The 17,208-nt window shown below is 66.0% G+C and overlaps 2 protein-coding genes and 1 pseudogene across 2 annotated transcripts in view; 2 read left to right on the forward strand and 1 right to left on the reverse strand.

The window, feature by feature from the left end:
- Window positions 1-17,208, reverse strand: part of TRABD (TraB domain containing) — a 255,195-nt gene that overhangs the window by 104,738 nt on the left and 133,249 nt on the right. The gene's annotated exons all lie outside the window — the stretch shown is intronic.
- On the forward strand, window positions 6,437-17,155 carry IL17REL (interleukin 17 receptor E like). Its single transcript, XM_059681351.1, has 16 exons — window positions 6,437-6,615; window positions 8,615-8,642; window positions 12,377-12,526; window positions 12,625-12,734; window positions 13,440-13,554; window positions 13,709-13,753; window positions 13,983-14,122; window positions 14,366-14,437; window positions 14,530-14,584; window positions 14,793-14,962; window positions 15,079-15,123; window positions 15,375-15,432; window positions 15,551-15,714; window positions 15,946-16,020; window positions 16,198-16,255; window positions 16,564-17,155. Exons 1-16 carry the CDS (start codon window positions 6,514-6,516, stop codon window positions 16,644-16,646), a joined length of 1,470 nt encoding a protein of 489 aa, XP_059537334.1. The 5' UTR covers window positions 6,437-6,513; the 3' UTR covers window positions 16,647-17,155.
- On the forward strand, window positions 10,124-10,586 carry LOC132226865 (cytochrome c oxidase subunit 6A1, mitochondrial-like; annotated as a pseudogene).

A 17,208-nucleotide genomic window follows, 5' to 3' on the forward strand; every position in this document is an offset into this window, starting at 1 on the left:
CTTCGTGTTACCGGCAGCGCCTGGGCCGGAGGGTTCATCAGTTTGAAAACAGGTGTTGACCCCCAAAATTATTCATTTCTGGAGATGCTTTTAAATTTTGAAAACGAGCTGTATGCTAATAAACGCTGACTTTGTAAGCCTTCGAAGTGTGCACACATTTGGGGGACGCCCTCCTGTTGATTTTCTCTGCCACCGCCATCCTCAGGCTCCTTACGTCTGAAGACTCGTGTGCACGGTCTTCTCGTTTCTCCGTAAGGGGCCGCGTCGCGTCGCGTGCAGATAGCGCCACACGCTCCAGCCCGCGCCCTGCCTCTTCCTGTGCCGCTGGAGCTGTGGGCGCCCTGGTTGGATCCTTGATTTCAGGGGGACGGCTCCAGCATCTCCATGTTTGCGGGGCAGGGGTCCAGGTCTTATAAAGACACAGACGCAGGCGGGAATGGGAGGCGCTCCGCACGCCCAAGAGCTCTCTCTGCGTCTCGGCCAGGACGCACCGTGCGGCGTGCAGTGACGCTTCCGCTTCGTCGTCACCTTCAGTCCTTGGCACTATTGTTGTTGTTAATCCCCACCCAGGGTATTTGTTCCATTGGTTTTTTAGAGAGAGAGGGAGAGTGGGAGAGAGGGAGGGAGGGAGAGAGGGAGGGAGGGAGAGAGAGAGAGAGAGGGAGAGTGGGAGAGAGAGAGGGACATCGATGTGAGAGAATCACGCTGGTTGGGTGCCTCCTGAATGTGCCCCCACCAGGGCTGGGATGGGGCCTGAGCCTGGCACCTGCCCTGACCGGGACCGAACGAACGGGTCTTCCTGGTTCATAGGCCAGCACTCGGCAGTGTCCTTCGCGCAGAAGTTCTGTGTAAAAAGCCACGTGGTCATTCCTCTGGCTTCTTTCTGTTGCCTGGACTTTCTAAATGGCATTGAAGTCACGTCATGAGGAGCAGTCGGCCTCTGATAATGTCGGGGACCGTCATCGCTGGGGCCTGGGTCATGCGCGTGCTGGTCTGCCGGCTCTCTCGTTTTCTCATAAATGGCTCGTTTTCTTCAAACACTGAATTGGGGGATTCTCTGATCCCTTCCGGAAGGCAGGCCTCGTCCCTCCAGGCCCCGGGAGGGGCTGGGACCTGCAGCAGACACTGCCCCCCCCCCCCCAGGCAGGGAGGACAGCCTGTGGAGAGACCTGGGGGCGTGGCTGGCTTCGGGATCCGGCATTGCTCAGCACGGGAGCTCCGCAGGCCCTGGGCAGGCAGGGGCAGCCTCTCATGGTGTGTGGGGGGGGCGTTCTCACCCCTTGGGATAGTCTCTGCCCTCGCCCGCCCGTTGGCAGAGCCTCAGGAGGAAGTGCCTGGGGCTCCCTCGCTGGGGCCAACGCTCTGCTGCTTTTAAGAAGATGCTTTTCATACTCAGCGCCTGGGGGGGGGGTTCCCCAGGAAGGTCGGTCTGGATCCCAGAACGCCAGTTCCTGGGCACCTGTGCCGGGGGCTCCGTCGGTTGGAGCGTCCTGTTCACCAGCACGGCTGTGGCTTCCGTTTCTGGTCAGGGAACGTCCCCAGATGGCGGGTTCCATCCCGGTCGGGCGTGTCCCGTGGCTGTTTCTCGCTCCCTCTCTTTCTAAAAATCTATAAAAACATATCCTTGGGTGAGATTTTTTTTTTTTTTTTAAAGAACCGCCCGACAGAGCTGCCCCGGGGGTGCCGTGCCTGCTCACCCCAGCCCTGCGCCCGCCCAGCCCCTGCCTCCTGCGCAGGCCCCGGCCTGTCCTGGGGGCCCCTTTCCGGCTCAGTGTCTGCTCGGCTCCGCTTCCCTCCTGGAAGCTGCAGGCTGCTTTGCATGGGCACCGGGCCCCCTCCTCTCAGACCTGAACCCGGGAGGAGTGACTCAGCCAGGCTGTTGGCAGAGGGCAGCTGGCACGTGTTCCTGGGGAACCATGGCTGGCTGGGGACTGCCCTGGCCCCAAGGCCAGGTGCCTGGGGAGCCCCCCCCACCCTCCCCATTCTCCCCACGGGGCCTGAGAGGCCTGCAAGGAGGGGGCTCAGCCCAGGTCCACCCCACTCGCTGAGGAGGGGCCAGAGGCCTGGGGCCTGGAGCCAGGGCGGGCCCACGGATGAACAGAGACCTGGGTTCCTGGAGGCGCCCAGTCCCACCTGCCTGCTGGCCTCACACCCTGGGTGCCTGAGAAACCGAAAATCCTTGGGAAGCGGCAGGGTCTGCCCCTGGGGCGGGGGCGGGGGGCCTCACGGGGGCTGCCCGCTGCATGGCCACCGGCCACCACACCCTCACCCAACGGGGCCCCAGGTGGGCTGTGCCAGTGAAGAGCTGAGCCTGCCCACCAGGTGGACGGCTGCCCCAGCGGCCAGTGCACCCCAGGCGGCCAGCGGGCAGCACGGCGTCTGCGGGGTCCGGGGGCTGGGCCAGCCCTCAGCCTGTGCTGAACCTCGGGCCTTGGCACCCCGTCTCCCTTAGGGGCCCCTCCGGCCGCTGACCTGCCTGCGCTCCGGGTCCTGACCCAGCACGCTGGCGGGGGGACGGGCAGCTGCCCGCCGGCCATGTCCTGGCCTCCGGCCCACATCGTGCCCACAGCCCACGCCGCCCAGGCCCAGGGGGCGGGACCCCGGCTCCAGGGTCTGCGCTCAGCACGCCAGGCACCAGCGGGAGGAGCGGCTCACCTGGGGTCCCGTCCGCAGGAGCCCCGGGCGGCGGGGGGGGGGGTGCAGAGGGAGACTGGGGAAGGCGGCCCTTTCCTGCCGGTGGGAGGGCCCAGGGTAGGGTCTGCAGGCGGCCTCCGCCCTGAGGGACAGTCAGAGGCATGGCGGGCGTGGCTGGCCTGCTGCTAGGACGATGTCCAGCTGGCTCTGGTGGTGGCAGGGCTGTGGGCTCTGGACGCGTGAACGTCCCCTCCAGGGAGCCCTCTGCCGGCCGCCGGCCACCACGGGTGCCCCCGCCACAGCCTCAGGGGGGCAGGGGGGCAGGGGGGCAGGGGGGCAGGGGGGCAGGCCCGGGAGCCTCCCAAACCCACCGCCTCACCCAGAGACACAGCCCGGGCCTGCCCTCGAGGGCCCGGAGCGAGGTCGAGGTGTTCTGAGTGCAGGAGCAGCGGGTGGGGTCTGCCTGGGAGCAGGTGGTGGGAGCCAGTGGGTCCTGGCCCTGCAGGGGTGAGGGCGGCCCTGGGGGCGGGAGACAGGGGTCCTCTCTGGGGCCAGTGGACCTGGTCTGGACGGTGGGTGTGATTTCAAGGACTGATGACCTGGATGAAGTCTGGGGGCTGGTGCTTGGCCCCAGGGGTGTGGTCTATGCAGGTGTGAGGTGTGGGCAGGTGTGAGGTGTGGGCAGGTGTGAGGTGTGGGCAGGTGTGAGGTGTGGGCAGGTGGGAGGTGGAGGCAGGTGGGAGGTGTGGGCAGGTGGGAGGTGGGGGCAGGTGGGAGGTGTGGGCAGGTGGGAGGTGTGGGCAGGTGTGAGGTGGGGGCAGGTGGGAGGTGTGGGCAGGTGGGAGGTGTGGGCAGGTGTGAGGTGGGGGCAGGTGGGAGGTGTGGGCAGGTGTGAGGTGGGGGCAGGTGGGAGGTGTGGGCAGGTGGGAGGTGGGGGCAGGTGGGAGGTGTGGGCAGGTGGGAGGTGGGGGCAGGTGGGAGGTGTGGGCAGGTGGGAGGTGTGGGCAGGTGTGAGGTGGGGGCAGGTGGGAGGTGTGGGCAGGTGGGAGGTGTGGGCAGGTGTGAGGTGGGGGCAGGTGGGAGGTGTGGGCAGGTGGGAAGTGTGGGCAGGTGGGAGGTGTGGGCAGGTGTGAGGTGGGGGCAGGTGGGAGGTGTGGGCAGGTGGGAGGTGTGGGCAGGTGGGAGGTGGGGGCAGGTGTAAGGTGTGGGCAGGTGGGAGGTGTGGGCAGGTGTGAGGTGTGGGCAGGTGGGAGGTGGGGGCAGGTGTAAGGTGTGGGCAGGTGGGAGGTGTGGGCAGGTGGGAGGTGGGGGCAGGTGTAAGGTGTGGGCAGGTGGGAGGTGTGGGCAGGTGTGAGGTGGGGGCAGGTGGGAGGTGGGGGCAGGTGTGGTGTGGGCAGGTGGGAGGTGTGGGCAGGTGTGAGGTGGGGCAGGTGGGAGGTGTGGGCAGGTGGGAGGTGTGGGCAGGTGTGAGGTGGGGCAGGTGGGAGGTGGGGGCAGGTGGGAGGTGGGGGCAGGTGGGAGGTGGGGGCAGGTGGGAGGTGTGGGCAGGTGGGAGGTGTGGGCAGGTGTGAGGTGGGGGCAGGTGTAAGGTGTGGGCAGGTGGGAGGTGTGGGCAGGTGGGAGGTGGGGGCAGGTGGGAGGTGGGGGAAGGTGGGAGGTGTGGGCAGGTGGGAGGTGGGGGCAGGTGTGAGGTGGGGGCAGGTGTAAGGTGTGGGCAGGTGGGAGGTGTGGGCAGGTGGGAGGTGGGGGCAGGTGGGAGGTGGGGGAAGGTGGGAGGTGGGGGCAGGTGGGAGGTGGGGGCAGGTGGGAGGTGTGGGCAGGTGGGAGGTGGGCGAAGGTGGGAGGTGTGGGCAGGTGGGAGGTGTGGGCAGGTGTGAGGTGGGGCAGGTGGGAGGTGGGGGCAGGTGGGAGGTGGGGGCAGGTGTGAGGTGGGGGCAGGTGTAAGGTGTGGGCAGGTGGGAGGTGTGGGCAGGTGGGAGGTGGGGGCAGGTGGGAGGTGGGGGCAGGTGGGAGGTGGGGGCAGGTGTAAGGTGTGGGCAGGTGGGAGGTGTGGGCAGGTGGGAGGTGGGGGCAGGTGGGAGGTGGGGGCAGGTGTAAGGTGTGGGCAGGTGGGAGGTGTGGGCAGGTGGGAGGTGGGGGCAGGTGGGAGGTGGGGGCAGGTGGGAGGTGGGGGCAGGTGTAAGGTGTGGGCAGGTGGGAGGTGTGGGCAGGTGGGAGGTGGGGGAAGGTGGGAGGTGGGGGCAGGTGGGAGGTGGGGGCAGGTGGGAGGTGGGCGAAGGTGGGAGGTGGGGGCAGGTGGGCGAGGTCTCAAGGCCTCTCTCTCCCCAGGGCTGCAGAGGGACCTGGCCGCGCCATGTATAGTGCACCTCCGCTCGCTGCCCGTCGAGCCCTCAGACGCTGCCATCCGTCCTACGCGCCCCCTTCCTGCTCTCCCTGCGCCCAATGCCAAGCACCAGGACTCGGACGCACCGCCCAGGCCCCGCGGCCTCCGGATTTTGCACACCTTCCCCCTGATGAGGAACCTGTATACAGAGCTATTTTAGCAAATTTGTGCAATTTTAACCGTGCTATTTCTTTCTTTTTTGTTGTTGTTAATCCTCGCCCAAGGATATTTTTCTGTTTTTCTGTTTGTTTTTGTTTTAGAGAGAGTGGAAGGGAAGGAGAGAGACAGAGAGGGACACATGGGTGTGAGAGGGACACACTGATTGGTTGCCCCCAGCAGGCGCCGACCGGGCCGTGACCGGAATCGAACACGGGACCCTTTATCCCACGGGCCGATGCTCTAGCCACTGAGCCACACCGGCCAGGGCTGTGCTATTTCTTAGGGAGCCCCCACCCCATCCAGGTGCCGCACCCCACGCCCCTCACCTGCCGAGACCAGCCCGAAGGGCCCCCCCGCCCACGGGCAGGTTGGAATGAGTCCTCCCCTGGAGCCCCAGCTACAGGTCTGGGAGAAGGCAGCCGTTCCCTCGCTCTTATCCCGCACAGGCCCGCTCTGCTGGCCCAGGCTCTGCACCGCGCTCTCCCCCCCCACCCCCACCCCCCACCCCCCTGGCGCTGAGCAAGGCCAACCCCTCACCTGCCCCTGCAGCTGGCCTTCTGGGCCCTCTGCTGTCAGGGGCCTCGAGGCCATGTGACCAGGGGTGGGGGCCTGGGACTCTCTCGCTCAGGCTGGGGTGTTCCAGCCCCCCCAGCCCACACAGGATGAGGGGCTGGAGGAGTGGCCAGGGCCAGGCCTTCGCGGACATTGGGGTGGTCTGGGGCCTGGAGCCTCCAGCCTCAGAGTGATCCCGAGCCAGGCCCCGGGGTTCCGGGAGAGCAGCCAGAGAGCTCAGCAAAGGGGCACAGGCTTTCCAGCCCAGAGGGGCGGTGGGCACCCAGGACTGGGAGAGGAGCCCAGGTCCCTCCCCGGGGAGAGCTGACCCGCAGAGGGAGGAATGGGGGCTGGCGAGGCGCCCGATCGCTCCCACAGCCAACACAGCAGAGCCCCTCCTTGGCCACCATCCACCCCCTGCCCCCAGGGGTGCCTGGGAGACCGGGGGACCCAGGAGCCATCGGGTGGGGGGTGTCCCCGATCCCACAGCCCGCGGTTCGCTCCTGGAGAGCCCGGTTACCTGGGAGCCCAGTGACTCAAGCTTCAGGCGTCTGGCAGCCTCGAAAGCCCAGGGCATCTGGCCGCAGGCGCAGCGAGCCCGGACAGGCGGGGCTGGGCTGGGGCTGGGCTGGGGCTGGGGCTGAGGCTGCGGCCGCCCCCTTGGGCTCTATTCCACCAGGAGCCAGCGACGGAGCCGGAGTGGAGTGTCGGGAGGCAGGAGAACGGCCACGGGCACCCTGCAGGCTCCCCATCCCAGCGCACACGCACGCGGTCCTGCACGCGCCATGCTGGCCCGGGGAGCCCTCGCGCTCCTGGCCCTGAGCTGGAGCACCTGCCCCAGCCTGGCGGTGCCCCGGGTCACAGACTGCGGCCCGTCCTGCTCTCAGGTGAGCCCCTCCCCTCCTCAGCCCTGGCTCCGTGGGGGGCACTGGCCGGGACCGGGCACACGGGGGCGCAGGTGGGGTGCAGGGGCCGCGTGGTGGTGACCGGAGGCTGAGGGGTCCCGGGGCCGGCGCTGGGAGCCGTGGCTGAGCGCCGAGGGGCGGGGGAGCTGCACCGGAGCCCTGCCTCCCGGGACGGTTAGGGGCGCCTGGAGCCCAGCCCCACCGCTTCCCGGCCTGGCTGCGGGCGGCGCGATGCGGAGGAGGAAATGCCTCGGGGACTCGCGCGTCCTGGGCGGGAGGGGCGGGCGGGCGGCTCAGAGGTGTTGTCCCGGGACTTTTCAGGAAGAGCAGGTGACTCAGCCTGGGGGGGGGGGGGTCCGGCACATCAGCCTGGGGAGGGTGCGCGCATCCCGGGAGGTGCCCCCGCGAGGCCACGGCTCAGCAGGGCCAGCCCGGGAGGGTCGCGGAGCTGGGGCCTGACCAGACACCGCGTGCCGTCCAGGGGCGGGCGCAGCTGTAAAACCCACAGAGAAAGGGGGAGGGGGCGACTGTGGAGGGAAGGAGAAGGGCCGGCGGGCGGCCGGGCGAGGCTCTGGGTGCCTCTCTAAGGGGCTGGCCCCGGGGACACTGGGGGGGCCCCGGCCTCCGTCAGGAGAGGCGGCTCCGAGAAGCCTGGGACTGTGTCCAGCAGAAGCCGGGACCCGGGGAGGGACAAGGGGGCTGAGGGGCTGGAGGGCGGGCTGGGCCTCGGAGGGGCAGGGACCCTGGGGCTGGGGTGGTGCCTCCGGCTGTGAGGAAACAGGAGGTTCAGGTGGGGAGATTCAGAGCAGGAGGGTCCCGAGGGCAGGAGGGTCCCGGGGGCAGGAGGGTCCTGGGAGCAAGCAGAGGTGCAGGAGGGAGGGAGGGAAGGAGGGGGAGGGGACGGCGGAGGCCTCTGTCCCTCTCAGGTCCCTGGAGGGCAGCTCCTGGCCGGGGCCACGCTCCTTGCTGACCTGAAGTCAGGCCTGGGAGGACCAGGACAGACGGCAGGGCAAGTGCTCCCATGGGGAGAAGGGAGGGAGGCCTCGGGGTGCCTGGGCCTCAGGGGCCCCCACCCCACTGGCTGGTGCTGTCCTACAGGTGAGCCCAGGACGCGGGGCCCTTCCTCTGGCTGATGGACTCGGGCTGGTGGGGGCAGCACAGGGGTCCCTCCCCACAGACACCCCCCACCCCCACCATCGGCCGTGGGCCGGGAAGCCCCGGGAAGCCCAGTGGAAAACCCCCGCGGCCCTCCCCGCGGCCAGACGCCAGGGACGCAGGGTTCGGGGAGGCACAGGCCACAGGCGCGCTCTGCCTCGGTCTTTACCGCGGGCCCCCCGCCCTGTGTCCCTGAGGGCACATCCACCTGCCCCCTCTGTGTGGTCTCCTGCCCTCCCCGCCCTGCTCAGTCGCAGCTGCTCAGGGTGCCAGGCGGGCGGGGCTCCCACTCTCACTCTCGTGCCCCACGGGTGCCACCAGCAGGGAGCCCAGGTCTTCATCTGGACCCCCCGCCCCCGGGCCAGCTTCCTGGGGTCACTAGGCCAGTTCTTTCTGGGGGAGGGGCAGAGGCCCCCACTGCTGTCGCTTCGGGCTGCCCCCGGTGTCCCTGTGGGTCATGGGCCCCCGGTGTCCCTGTGGGTCATGGGCCCCCGGTGTCCCTGTGGGTCATGGGTCTTGCCCTCCGGCGCCCTGGGCAGCCCCACCCTGCTGCGTGGGCACGAAGCCTGGGCAGGGGGCCCTGAAGGTCCACGGGGCCCAGGCCACACCGCTGACTGAGTGGCCACTGCACACGGGCCCTCGGGCTCGGCTTCGCGGGGCCGTTTCCCCAGGTACTTGGAGGAGGAACCAGGGACTGGGGCACCCCCTACCTCCCGGGACTGCGACTGCGGGGCCCAGGGCCTCCCCTGCCCCACCCCCAGGCGGGTTCAGGAGGTGGGACAAGACGGTCAGCTGACCTCTCACCCTCTCTCTGTTTTGTCTCCAGGGCTTCGTCTGCAGGAGTCATGTGACCCGTGAGTACCTCTGGGTGAGGGGGACGGGCTGCCCTCCCAGCCACCAGAGTCACCTTGTCCCCTGGGGCCAGGTCTGCCACAGCCGGGATCTCCCCATCCCTGGCCTGGGGCACATGGGCTCCCTGAGTGTGAGGTCACACCTCCCACCCCGGCCAGCAACGAATAGAAACCCCACTTACCAGAGCCTCAGTCTCTGTAAACACTGCTTCTATTTGCTAAAGGGACATAAGTGGTGTCGACTATTATATTAGGAAGAAAGTCAAAATAAATGTCACACCAGCCCTGGCCGGCGGGTGCTCAGTTGGGCCCGTCCACCAGAAGGTTGCAGGTTTGATTCCCGGTCGGGCACATGCAGGAGGCAACCAATCTCATGGATGTTTCTTTCTCTCCCGTCTTCTCTCTAAAAATCAATAAAAACATATCCTCAGAGGAGGATTAAAGATGTTTTAAAAATACATTTTACTACAAAGCCCCTGTATAGACATAAACATGATTTACATTAAGAAAACATTGTTTAGACATTTTTGTAGGCACATATAATAGGATAAGCAGATAAAAATATTTTATAGAAATAAAATTACCTTATGCCACTTAAAATAAGTATTTTATTTAATTTGAGTTTAATAGGAAACAATCTAAAGAAATGTCTAGTGCAGTCTTTTTCATATATATATATATTATTGATTTCAGAGAGGAAGGGAGAAGGAAAGAGAGATAGAAACATCAATGATGAGAGAGAATCCTTGATTGGCCGCCTCCTGCACGCCCCCCACTGGGGGTTGAGCCCGCAACCCAGGCCTGTGCCCTGACCGGGAATCAAACCTGGGACCCTTCAGTCCGCAGGCCGACGCTCTATCCACTGAGCCAGACAGGCCAGGGCGTGGTGCAGTCTTCAGGTTCCTCTCCTGGTACACACAGTGTCGTGCCATCTGCAAACAGTGACCATTTCACTTCCTGCTTTCCAATGTGGATGCCTTCTATTTCTTCTTTTCATCTGGCTGCCGTGGCTAGGACTTCCAGTACTGGGTGGAATAAGAGTGATTTTACCAAAAAACTACTAGAACAGATCCATGAATTCAGTGGAGTAGCAGGATACTGTGCGAAGTAAACACCCAGATATCTGTTGCATTTTTATGTGCTGACAGTAAACTATCAGAAAGGGAAGCTAAGGGAACAATCCCATTTACAATTTCATCCAAAAAAGGACACATGGGAATAAATTTAACCAAGGGTGTCAAAGGCCTGTCCTCGGAAAATTATAAGACATTAAATTAATGAAAGAATTCGAAGAAGTTACAAATAAGTGGAAGCATATACCATGTCCGCGGACAGGAAGAACTGTCACTAAGCCGTCCACACGACCCAGAGCAATTCCTGTCGGGAGGCCACGGCGTGGTCACAGGACGAGGACAGATGTCACTGTCGCGTGTATGGAACCACAAAAGACCCTGAAGGGCCACAGCCATCTTGAGGGGAAAAAGAACAAAGTTGGAGGAATCACGCTACCTGACGTCAAACTGGACCCCAGGCCAGAGCGATCACAGCAGCGCGGGGCTGCTCGGTCAAAAGATGGCGATTGCGGCTGCGTCCCGGGTTTCTGGGCCGCTGGGTCGGCCGCGGCCCCGCTGGCGCGGCCCATGTTGAGTGGCGCCCTCGGCGAGGAGGGCTCCGCTCGCCTGTGGAAGGCCCTCACCTACTGCGTGGGGGTCCCCGGGGCGGGCGTGAGCATGCTGCACGTCTTTCTCAAGTCGCACCACGGGGAGCGCGAGCGCCGAGTTCGTCGCCCACCCCTCCTCCGCCCAGGACCAAGCCCTGCCCCCGGGAGATGGCACCAAACTCTGTTCCATAACCCTCATCTGACCCGCTGCCCACCGGCTATGAAGACGAATAAACAGAACCTGGACCACTGCCCAGTGGGCCCACAGCACTGGTTTGGGCCGGACTCTGCACGGGACCTTAAGCTGACTTCTGTCCTAAGGTAAAACGATGACTACAGAGCACACGGATCTTCCGTCTCTCTGCTTATGGCAGGAAATGGCTTAAATAAATAACAGGTTGGTCATGAAAAAACAAACAAACAGCATGGCACTGACATAAGAACAGACACACAGATCAGTGGAACGGAATAGAGAGGCCAGAAATAAACCCGCACCTTTATGGTGAATTAATATCAGACAAAGGAGGCAAGCACACACAGTGGGGTAAAACCCGTCTATTCAATCGATGGTGCTGGGAAAATTGGACAAATCACAGGCCCAAGAAAGGAAACGAGACCCCCTTCCCACACCGCACCCAAGAGCAAACTCACACTGGATTAAAGACTTCAGTGTAAGATCAAAACTGAAAAACCCCCGAAGAAAACGGGCGGTAAGATCTCAGCCATTTCTGGGAGCTCTGCTTTTCCTGAGTGTCACTTCGGACGAGGGAAACCATGAAAAAATAAACAAACGGCCGGTCAGTGGGTGCCAGCGCCCTCGGGTGGCTCTGCTCCTGGACCCCCCAACGGAGGGCAGAGCCACCACCTTCCACGGTCCCAGCTGCTCCAGGGACAGCGGAGGCTGGAGCGACCTCGAGGCTGAGCAGAACAAGGGCAACAGAGGCAGGAAGAACAGAGGCCATGCCCCCCTGGTGTGGCTCAGTGGACAGAGCGTCAGGGCACGGGCCTGGGTGGCGGGCTCGAACCCCAGTGTGGGGCGTGCAGGAGGCAGCTGATCCATGATTCTCTCTCATCACTGATGTTTCTCTCTCTCTCTCCCTCTTCCTCTCTGATATCAATAAAAATATTTTTTAAAATAATAAATGGAAAAACCCAGAAATAAACAATTCATACGTTAAAATAAATAAATAAATAAATAAATAAATAAATAAATAAATAAATAAATAAATAAAATGACATGAATGACACGTGAAAAAAGGGTAAAGGTTACCAATAGGCAAAGACGTCCCAAAACGATGCTCTCTTAGGGAGAAACCTCCGCCACAAACTCTGACAGCCACTGTCCAAGATTTAAAATGTTTCCTTTAAACTAGATATCGAGAGGGTGCACCACACCCCCAAGAATATCGGTCCCAAACACCCAACACCAAAACCTCTTCTGGCGAAGTCACTGGGTTTTAAAGAGAGAAGGGTCTTCGGGGCATCGAGGCAACGGGTCTACAGCTCACAGGTGGACAGAGAAGCATATTGTGTCGGACTTTCCAACGGCACCATTAGCCTGGCCGGGGCTCAGTGGTTAGCGCATCCGCCCACAGACCAGAGGTTCCCGGTCACGGCACGTACCTGTGTAGCCGATCGACCCTGTTCGTGCAGAAGGCAGCCACCTGATGTGTCTCTCTCATCGATGGTTTCTCTCTCTCTCTCCCTCCCTCCCTCCCTCCATTCCACTCTCTCTAAAAATCAATGGGGAAAAAATATATCCTCCAATGAGGATTAACAAAAAAAGAAAGAGAAGGAACTGAGGGGCCGCGAAGCTACAACGCACAGGAGAGTAGACGGCCTGTCTGTTGCCTCAGCTCAGCGTCAGCCGGCTCCACTGGCCTGGCCCCACGCCTGCTGCCCACAGACAGCCTGAGCCTCACTCCCCAGGGGGCAGGGGGCGGGCCCTGGTTGCCCTAGGCAAGGTCCTGAGGGCCCCTCCTGGCTGTGCACCCCAGAGCCCTCCCCCACAGCCTGACCCAGAAGCTTCCCTGGGCGCCAGGGAGCCTGTGGCACTCACCCCCTCCTCCCTCCCCAGGGAGCATCCTGAGCAGCTTCTGCCACCAGCCCCCCACGTCCATGCCCCGGTCAGTCCTGGGGGCCCTGACCCTCTCCACCGCCATGAAGTGTGACCCCCGCGACGGCTGCTCCCTGCTGCTGCGTGTGAACTCTTCTCTCAGGCTGCACGGTGAGAGGGGACACCCAGGATGGGGGGCGCCGGGCTCCCCTAACCCCACAGCACTGCGGGGCTGGCTGGGAGCCCTGTCACTGCACGCCCCTCCACAGAGAGCCTGCGGGGCCTGGAGGCCTGCGCCCTGAGCATGGACACGCAGGAGACACACTGTCAGAGCGTGCGCATCCCCAGGGCCTCGCGCCGGCTGCACGTGGGGCAGCAGGTGAGGCCGGGGTCTTTCCTGGGCCTGCCGCCCAGCCCCAAGCCTTTGCCAAGTAACAGTCCCTGTCCTCTGCCTGCTCCTGTCTGCCCGCCCCTCCCGGCCACCTGGCCACGGCCTGTCCCAGGGGCCTGCCACCGATGCCCAGGGGCAAGCGCCGCTCCCGCTCTGCTTCCAGATCCAGCTTCCGGCTTCCAGGGAGCTGGCCTGGCCAGGGAGGGTGGGCAGAGGCCAGGGAGGGAGGGCAGAGGCCAGGGAGCTGGCCTGGCCAGGGAGGGAGGGCAGAGGCCAGGGAGGGTGGGCAGAGGCCAGGGAGGGAGGGCAGAGGCCAGGGAGCTGGCCTGGCCAGGGAGGGAGGGCAGAGGCCAGGGAGGGTGGGCAGAGGCCAGGGAGGTAGGGCAGAGGCCAGGGAGGGTGGGCAGAGGCCAGGGAGGGAGGGCAGAGGCCAGGGAGGGTGGGCAGAGGCCAGGGAGGGAGGGCAGAGGCCAGGGAGGGAGGGCAGAGGCCAGGGAGGGAGGGCAGAGGCCAGGGAGCTGGCCTGGCCAGGGAGGGAGGGCAGAGGCCAGGGAGGGTGGGCAGAGGCCAGGGAGGGAGGGCAGAGGCCAGGGAGGGTGGGCAGAGGCCAGCGAGGGAGGGCAGAGGCCAGGGAGGGAGGGCAGAGGCCAGGGCGGGAGGGCAGAGGCCCAGGTCACACCTCTATCTGCCCAGTTCCAGGTGCACTTCGGCTGCTTTGAGGTCAGCGCAGCCCAGAGCGTCCACGTCACCCTGAGGACTGTCCCCCACTTCTGTGGGGTGCAGCTGGAACAGCAGTACCACGTGGAAGGTGGGAGCCCAGGGGGCCGGGCCTCTGGGGACCGATGGAGGGGGAGACTCACCCAGGGCGCATTTGGGGCATGGCCTGTCTGGAGAGGCCCAGCTGGGGGATGGCCTGGGCAGAGCAAGAGCAGGCTGAGCCCCTTTGCCTCTGTCACCTGCAGACTGTGGAGACGAGGACGTGGGGAGGAACCTGCCCGGCTGCCTGGGTGAGCCCCCTCCTCCGGGGGGACCACAGCCTCGTGGGGAACCCCTCAGGTGGCCGCACCGCCGCCCTCCGCCGGGCCTTCTCCCCCCACTTCCGCAATCAGGATGGGTCCTGGGGGAGCGACTCCCAAACGCCGGGGTCTGGCAGGGGCCCCACCCCGAGCTCTCAGGACAGGAGGAACCCTGTGTCTGGTGCTCTGGTCCCAGTGTGACCCCCTTCACCCCCCACAGCCCGGAAGCTGTCCTACTGGGTGGATCGCAGTCGCAAGGTCATCCTGGTGCAGCTGCCCGAGGCCGCTGGGGGCACCGACTACTACGTGCGGCTCTGCCTCAAGCGGTTCACCTGCGAGGACGTGGGCGCCCTGGTGCAGGTGAGCCCCAGGCCCAAGCCTCGCACACAACCGAGGCCCGGACCACGCCCACTCAGCCCAAGCCCCGCCCCTTCTGCTCACAGCCCCCTGGGCCCACCCACCTCAGACCCCGCCCCACGCCCAGTCGCTGTCCCGCCCACTCAGGCCCCGCCCACAGAGGCCCCGCCCCACGCCCAGTCGCTGTCCCGCCCACAGAGGCCCCGCCCACTCAGGCCCCGCCCCTCAGCCCTGGGTCCCCTGCAGGTGGCGGCCAACAGCGTCCCGGGGACGGTCTCCCTGCCCTACAGCCGGGAGCTGCCGTGCCTGTGCCTGGAGGTCAGTGAGGGGCGGCCTGGGCTGCTGGGCGGGGGGGGGCGGGGGGAAGGGGCCAGGGACGGGCGGCCCGCGCTGACCCCGCCTCTCCACAGAGCTGGGCCGCGACCCCCGATGCCGTGCGGACCCAGACCTGCCCCTTCGAAGACGGCGAGTGCCCTGGGGGGGGGGGGGGGATGGGGGGCAGAGGAGCGGGAGAGGGGCGGGAGTGTCCAGCCGGGGGCCGCCCCGTCCAGGTGCGAGGGCTGAGGCCGGCGGCGGACCCACGGGAGGGAGAGCCGCGCCTGCAGGTCTGGCCGGGCCTGTCCCGCCGGGGTAGGTCCGTGGCCCCCGCCGCTGACCTGGGCGGGCCCTGCAGACGCGGCGGCAGAGGCGCTGTGGGAGGCCGTCCGCTACCACCCGGCCAGCCAGGCGCTGAGCTGGGAGCCCGCCTGTCCGCTGAGCGGCCTCGTGAGCCTGTGCTGGTGCCCGGAGCCAGGGCCCGCCTGCCTCGAGCTGCAGCACTCCCGGCGGCCCGCCCACGGCAGGGTGAGTGCCCGGGGAGGGGGGGGGCGGGGGGGGCGGGGGGAGTGCCCACGGGGGGAGGGGGCGGGGGGAGTGCCCAGGGGGGAGGAGGAGTGCCCACGGCCCCTGACCCCCCGCAGGTGCAGTTCTCTCTGGTGGACACGCAGCCGCAGCTCTGCCTCAAGGTGAGTGGGCTGGGCCACAGGTTCCAGCGCTGGGGGAGGGCGGCCCTACAACCCGAGCGCCTGGCTCAGCCCGGGCCACTCCCCCTGCCACCCCTCTGCCCTCTCTCTTCATCGGACGGTGGCGGAGCTAAGGGCTGGGGAGCCCAGCCCCAGGGCTGTGCGGACAGACGCCCCAGCCGCACACCGCCAGGCGGCACCCCCCCAAGCCCGCCCTCGCCCCAGCAGCACCCCCAGCGCCCGCCTCTCTGCAGTTCTCCACCAGCCTGGGCTTCCACCTGCGGTGCCCCTTCCAGCAGCCGCGCTTCCCAGGTGAGCGGCCTCCAGCTGTGGCCTCTGCCCTGGGAGGCAGCACATCCCGGGAGGCAGGCGGCCGGGGCGGGGGAGGGAGGGAGGGACGTGGGGCTGGGCCTGACCCCTCCACCCACAGCCTGGAAGATGACCGTGGGGCCAGCGCCCTCGGGCACGCACCTCCGGGTCGCCTTCTCCTCGCCCAGCCCCGCCCGCTTCCAGGTGTGCCTGAGCCACGGGAGGAAGACCTGGCCCCTGGCCTGCCACCGGGCCCCGCAGGCCACCACCCGCTCTGCAGCCTCGGTGAGCCGTGGGGGCAGCATCCTGGGAGGGCTGACCCCTGACCCCACAGTGTCCTTCCACCCCCTCGCCGCCAGGCCAGGGGCCGTCTGGGGGGAGTGAGCAGGGGCTGACGCACGCCACACACACACACACACACACACACACACACACACACACACACGTGCGCGTGCGGGACAGGGACAGGGAGCACCTGGACTGTCCTCACTGCCTGTGACCGCCCCTCCCGCCCAGGATGACGGCACAGTGGACGCTGCCTTCGTGGACATTCCCAGGGACGAGGCCTGTGGGCTGGACACTTGCATCCAGGTGGGGGTGCCCTGCCCAACCCCCCACTCCAGGCCCCAGTTTCCCCCTGGTTGCCCCAGGGCGCCTTCAGCCCAGCAGCCTCTCCAGGCCGCCCCTCGGGCATGGGGGGGGGGGCGGGGTGCAGAGCAGGGCTGCGGGCCACACTGACCCAGCTGCCCACCCCCCCCTCGTCTGCAGGGCTGGAGAGCCGACGTGCACTTCTCAGCCCCCCAGCAGCTGTGTGGCATCCCCTGCGGTGAGTGCCCACACTGGGCTCGGGCGGGGGGGGGGGGGAGCGGGGGGGGGCGGGGGGAGCCCTGGGAGCGCAGGAGGCCGAGGGCTGCACCTGGCCTCTGTGGGAGCCTGGCCCCTGTCTCCCAGCTGGGATGGGTGTGGGGTGCACCACACAGGAGAGGGGGGCAGGGGGTCACCCACCCAGGGGGTCACCCACCCCGTCAGGCTAGGCTCTGAGCTCAGGCACAGGCAGGCCAGACAGAAGGGGGTGTCCCGGCCTCCTCTTCCGAGTGTCCAGCACCTGACCCGGCTCTGCTTCCTCCTGTCCAGGAGCTGGGGATGTCCCTCAGGCCCAGACTCCCAGGACCTCGGGCCGGCCCCCCACCTCCTATGAGACCCCAAGCTATGCCTGAGGACGCGACAGGCTGGGGATGCCAACACTCCCTCAGCCTCCACGGCCCGCCCCCTCCACCCCTCCACCCCCCCCCCCGTGTGGGGGTGGGAGAGTGGCCCCTGGCCCCCTCTGGAGGCCCTACACCCCGCGTCCCTGTAAAGGGGCCAGGGCTGGAGGGGTGGGGAGGTGGAGGTGGCATGTGGGGCTCCAGGCGCCCCCCCCACCTCCGGGGCTGCAGCTCACACTCACCACGTGTCCTCTGGAGGCCTCTGCCTTCACCAAAACCGGACAAGAACTGACGTGCCTGTATGTGTAGACGCCGTGACCTCATGTGTAGGAAACCTTAAAGAATCCCATGAAAGCCTCAGCTCACAGGCAAGCTCAGCGGCCTGGCGGCCAGTCAGGGCGTCTCTGTCCACAGTGAGCAATGCCCGGGGCAGCGGGGAAGCTGTCATTTGCAGAAGCACCAGAGAGGATAAGGTGCTGAGAAATAAACTTACCCCGGGAGGCGGGAGGCGGGAGGCGGGAGGCGGGAGGCTGGCGGACGTGGAAGACCATCCCAAGGAAGGACGAGGCGTCCG

The sequence above is a fragment of the Myotis daubentonii genome, chromosome 2, assembly GCF_963259705.1.
Source record: "Myotis daubentonii chromosome 2, mMyoDau2.1, whole genome shotgun sequence".
NCBI lineage: Eukaryota > Metazoa > Chordata > Mammalia > Chiroptera > Vespertilionidae > Myotis > Myotis daubentonii.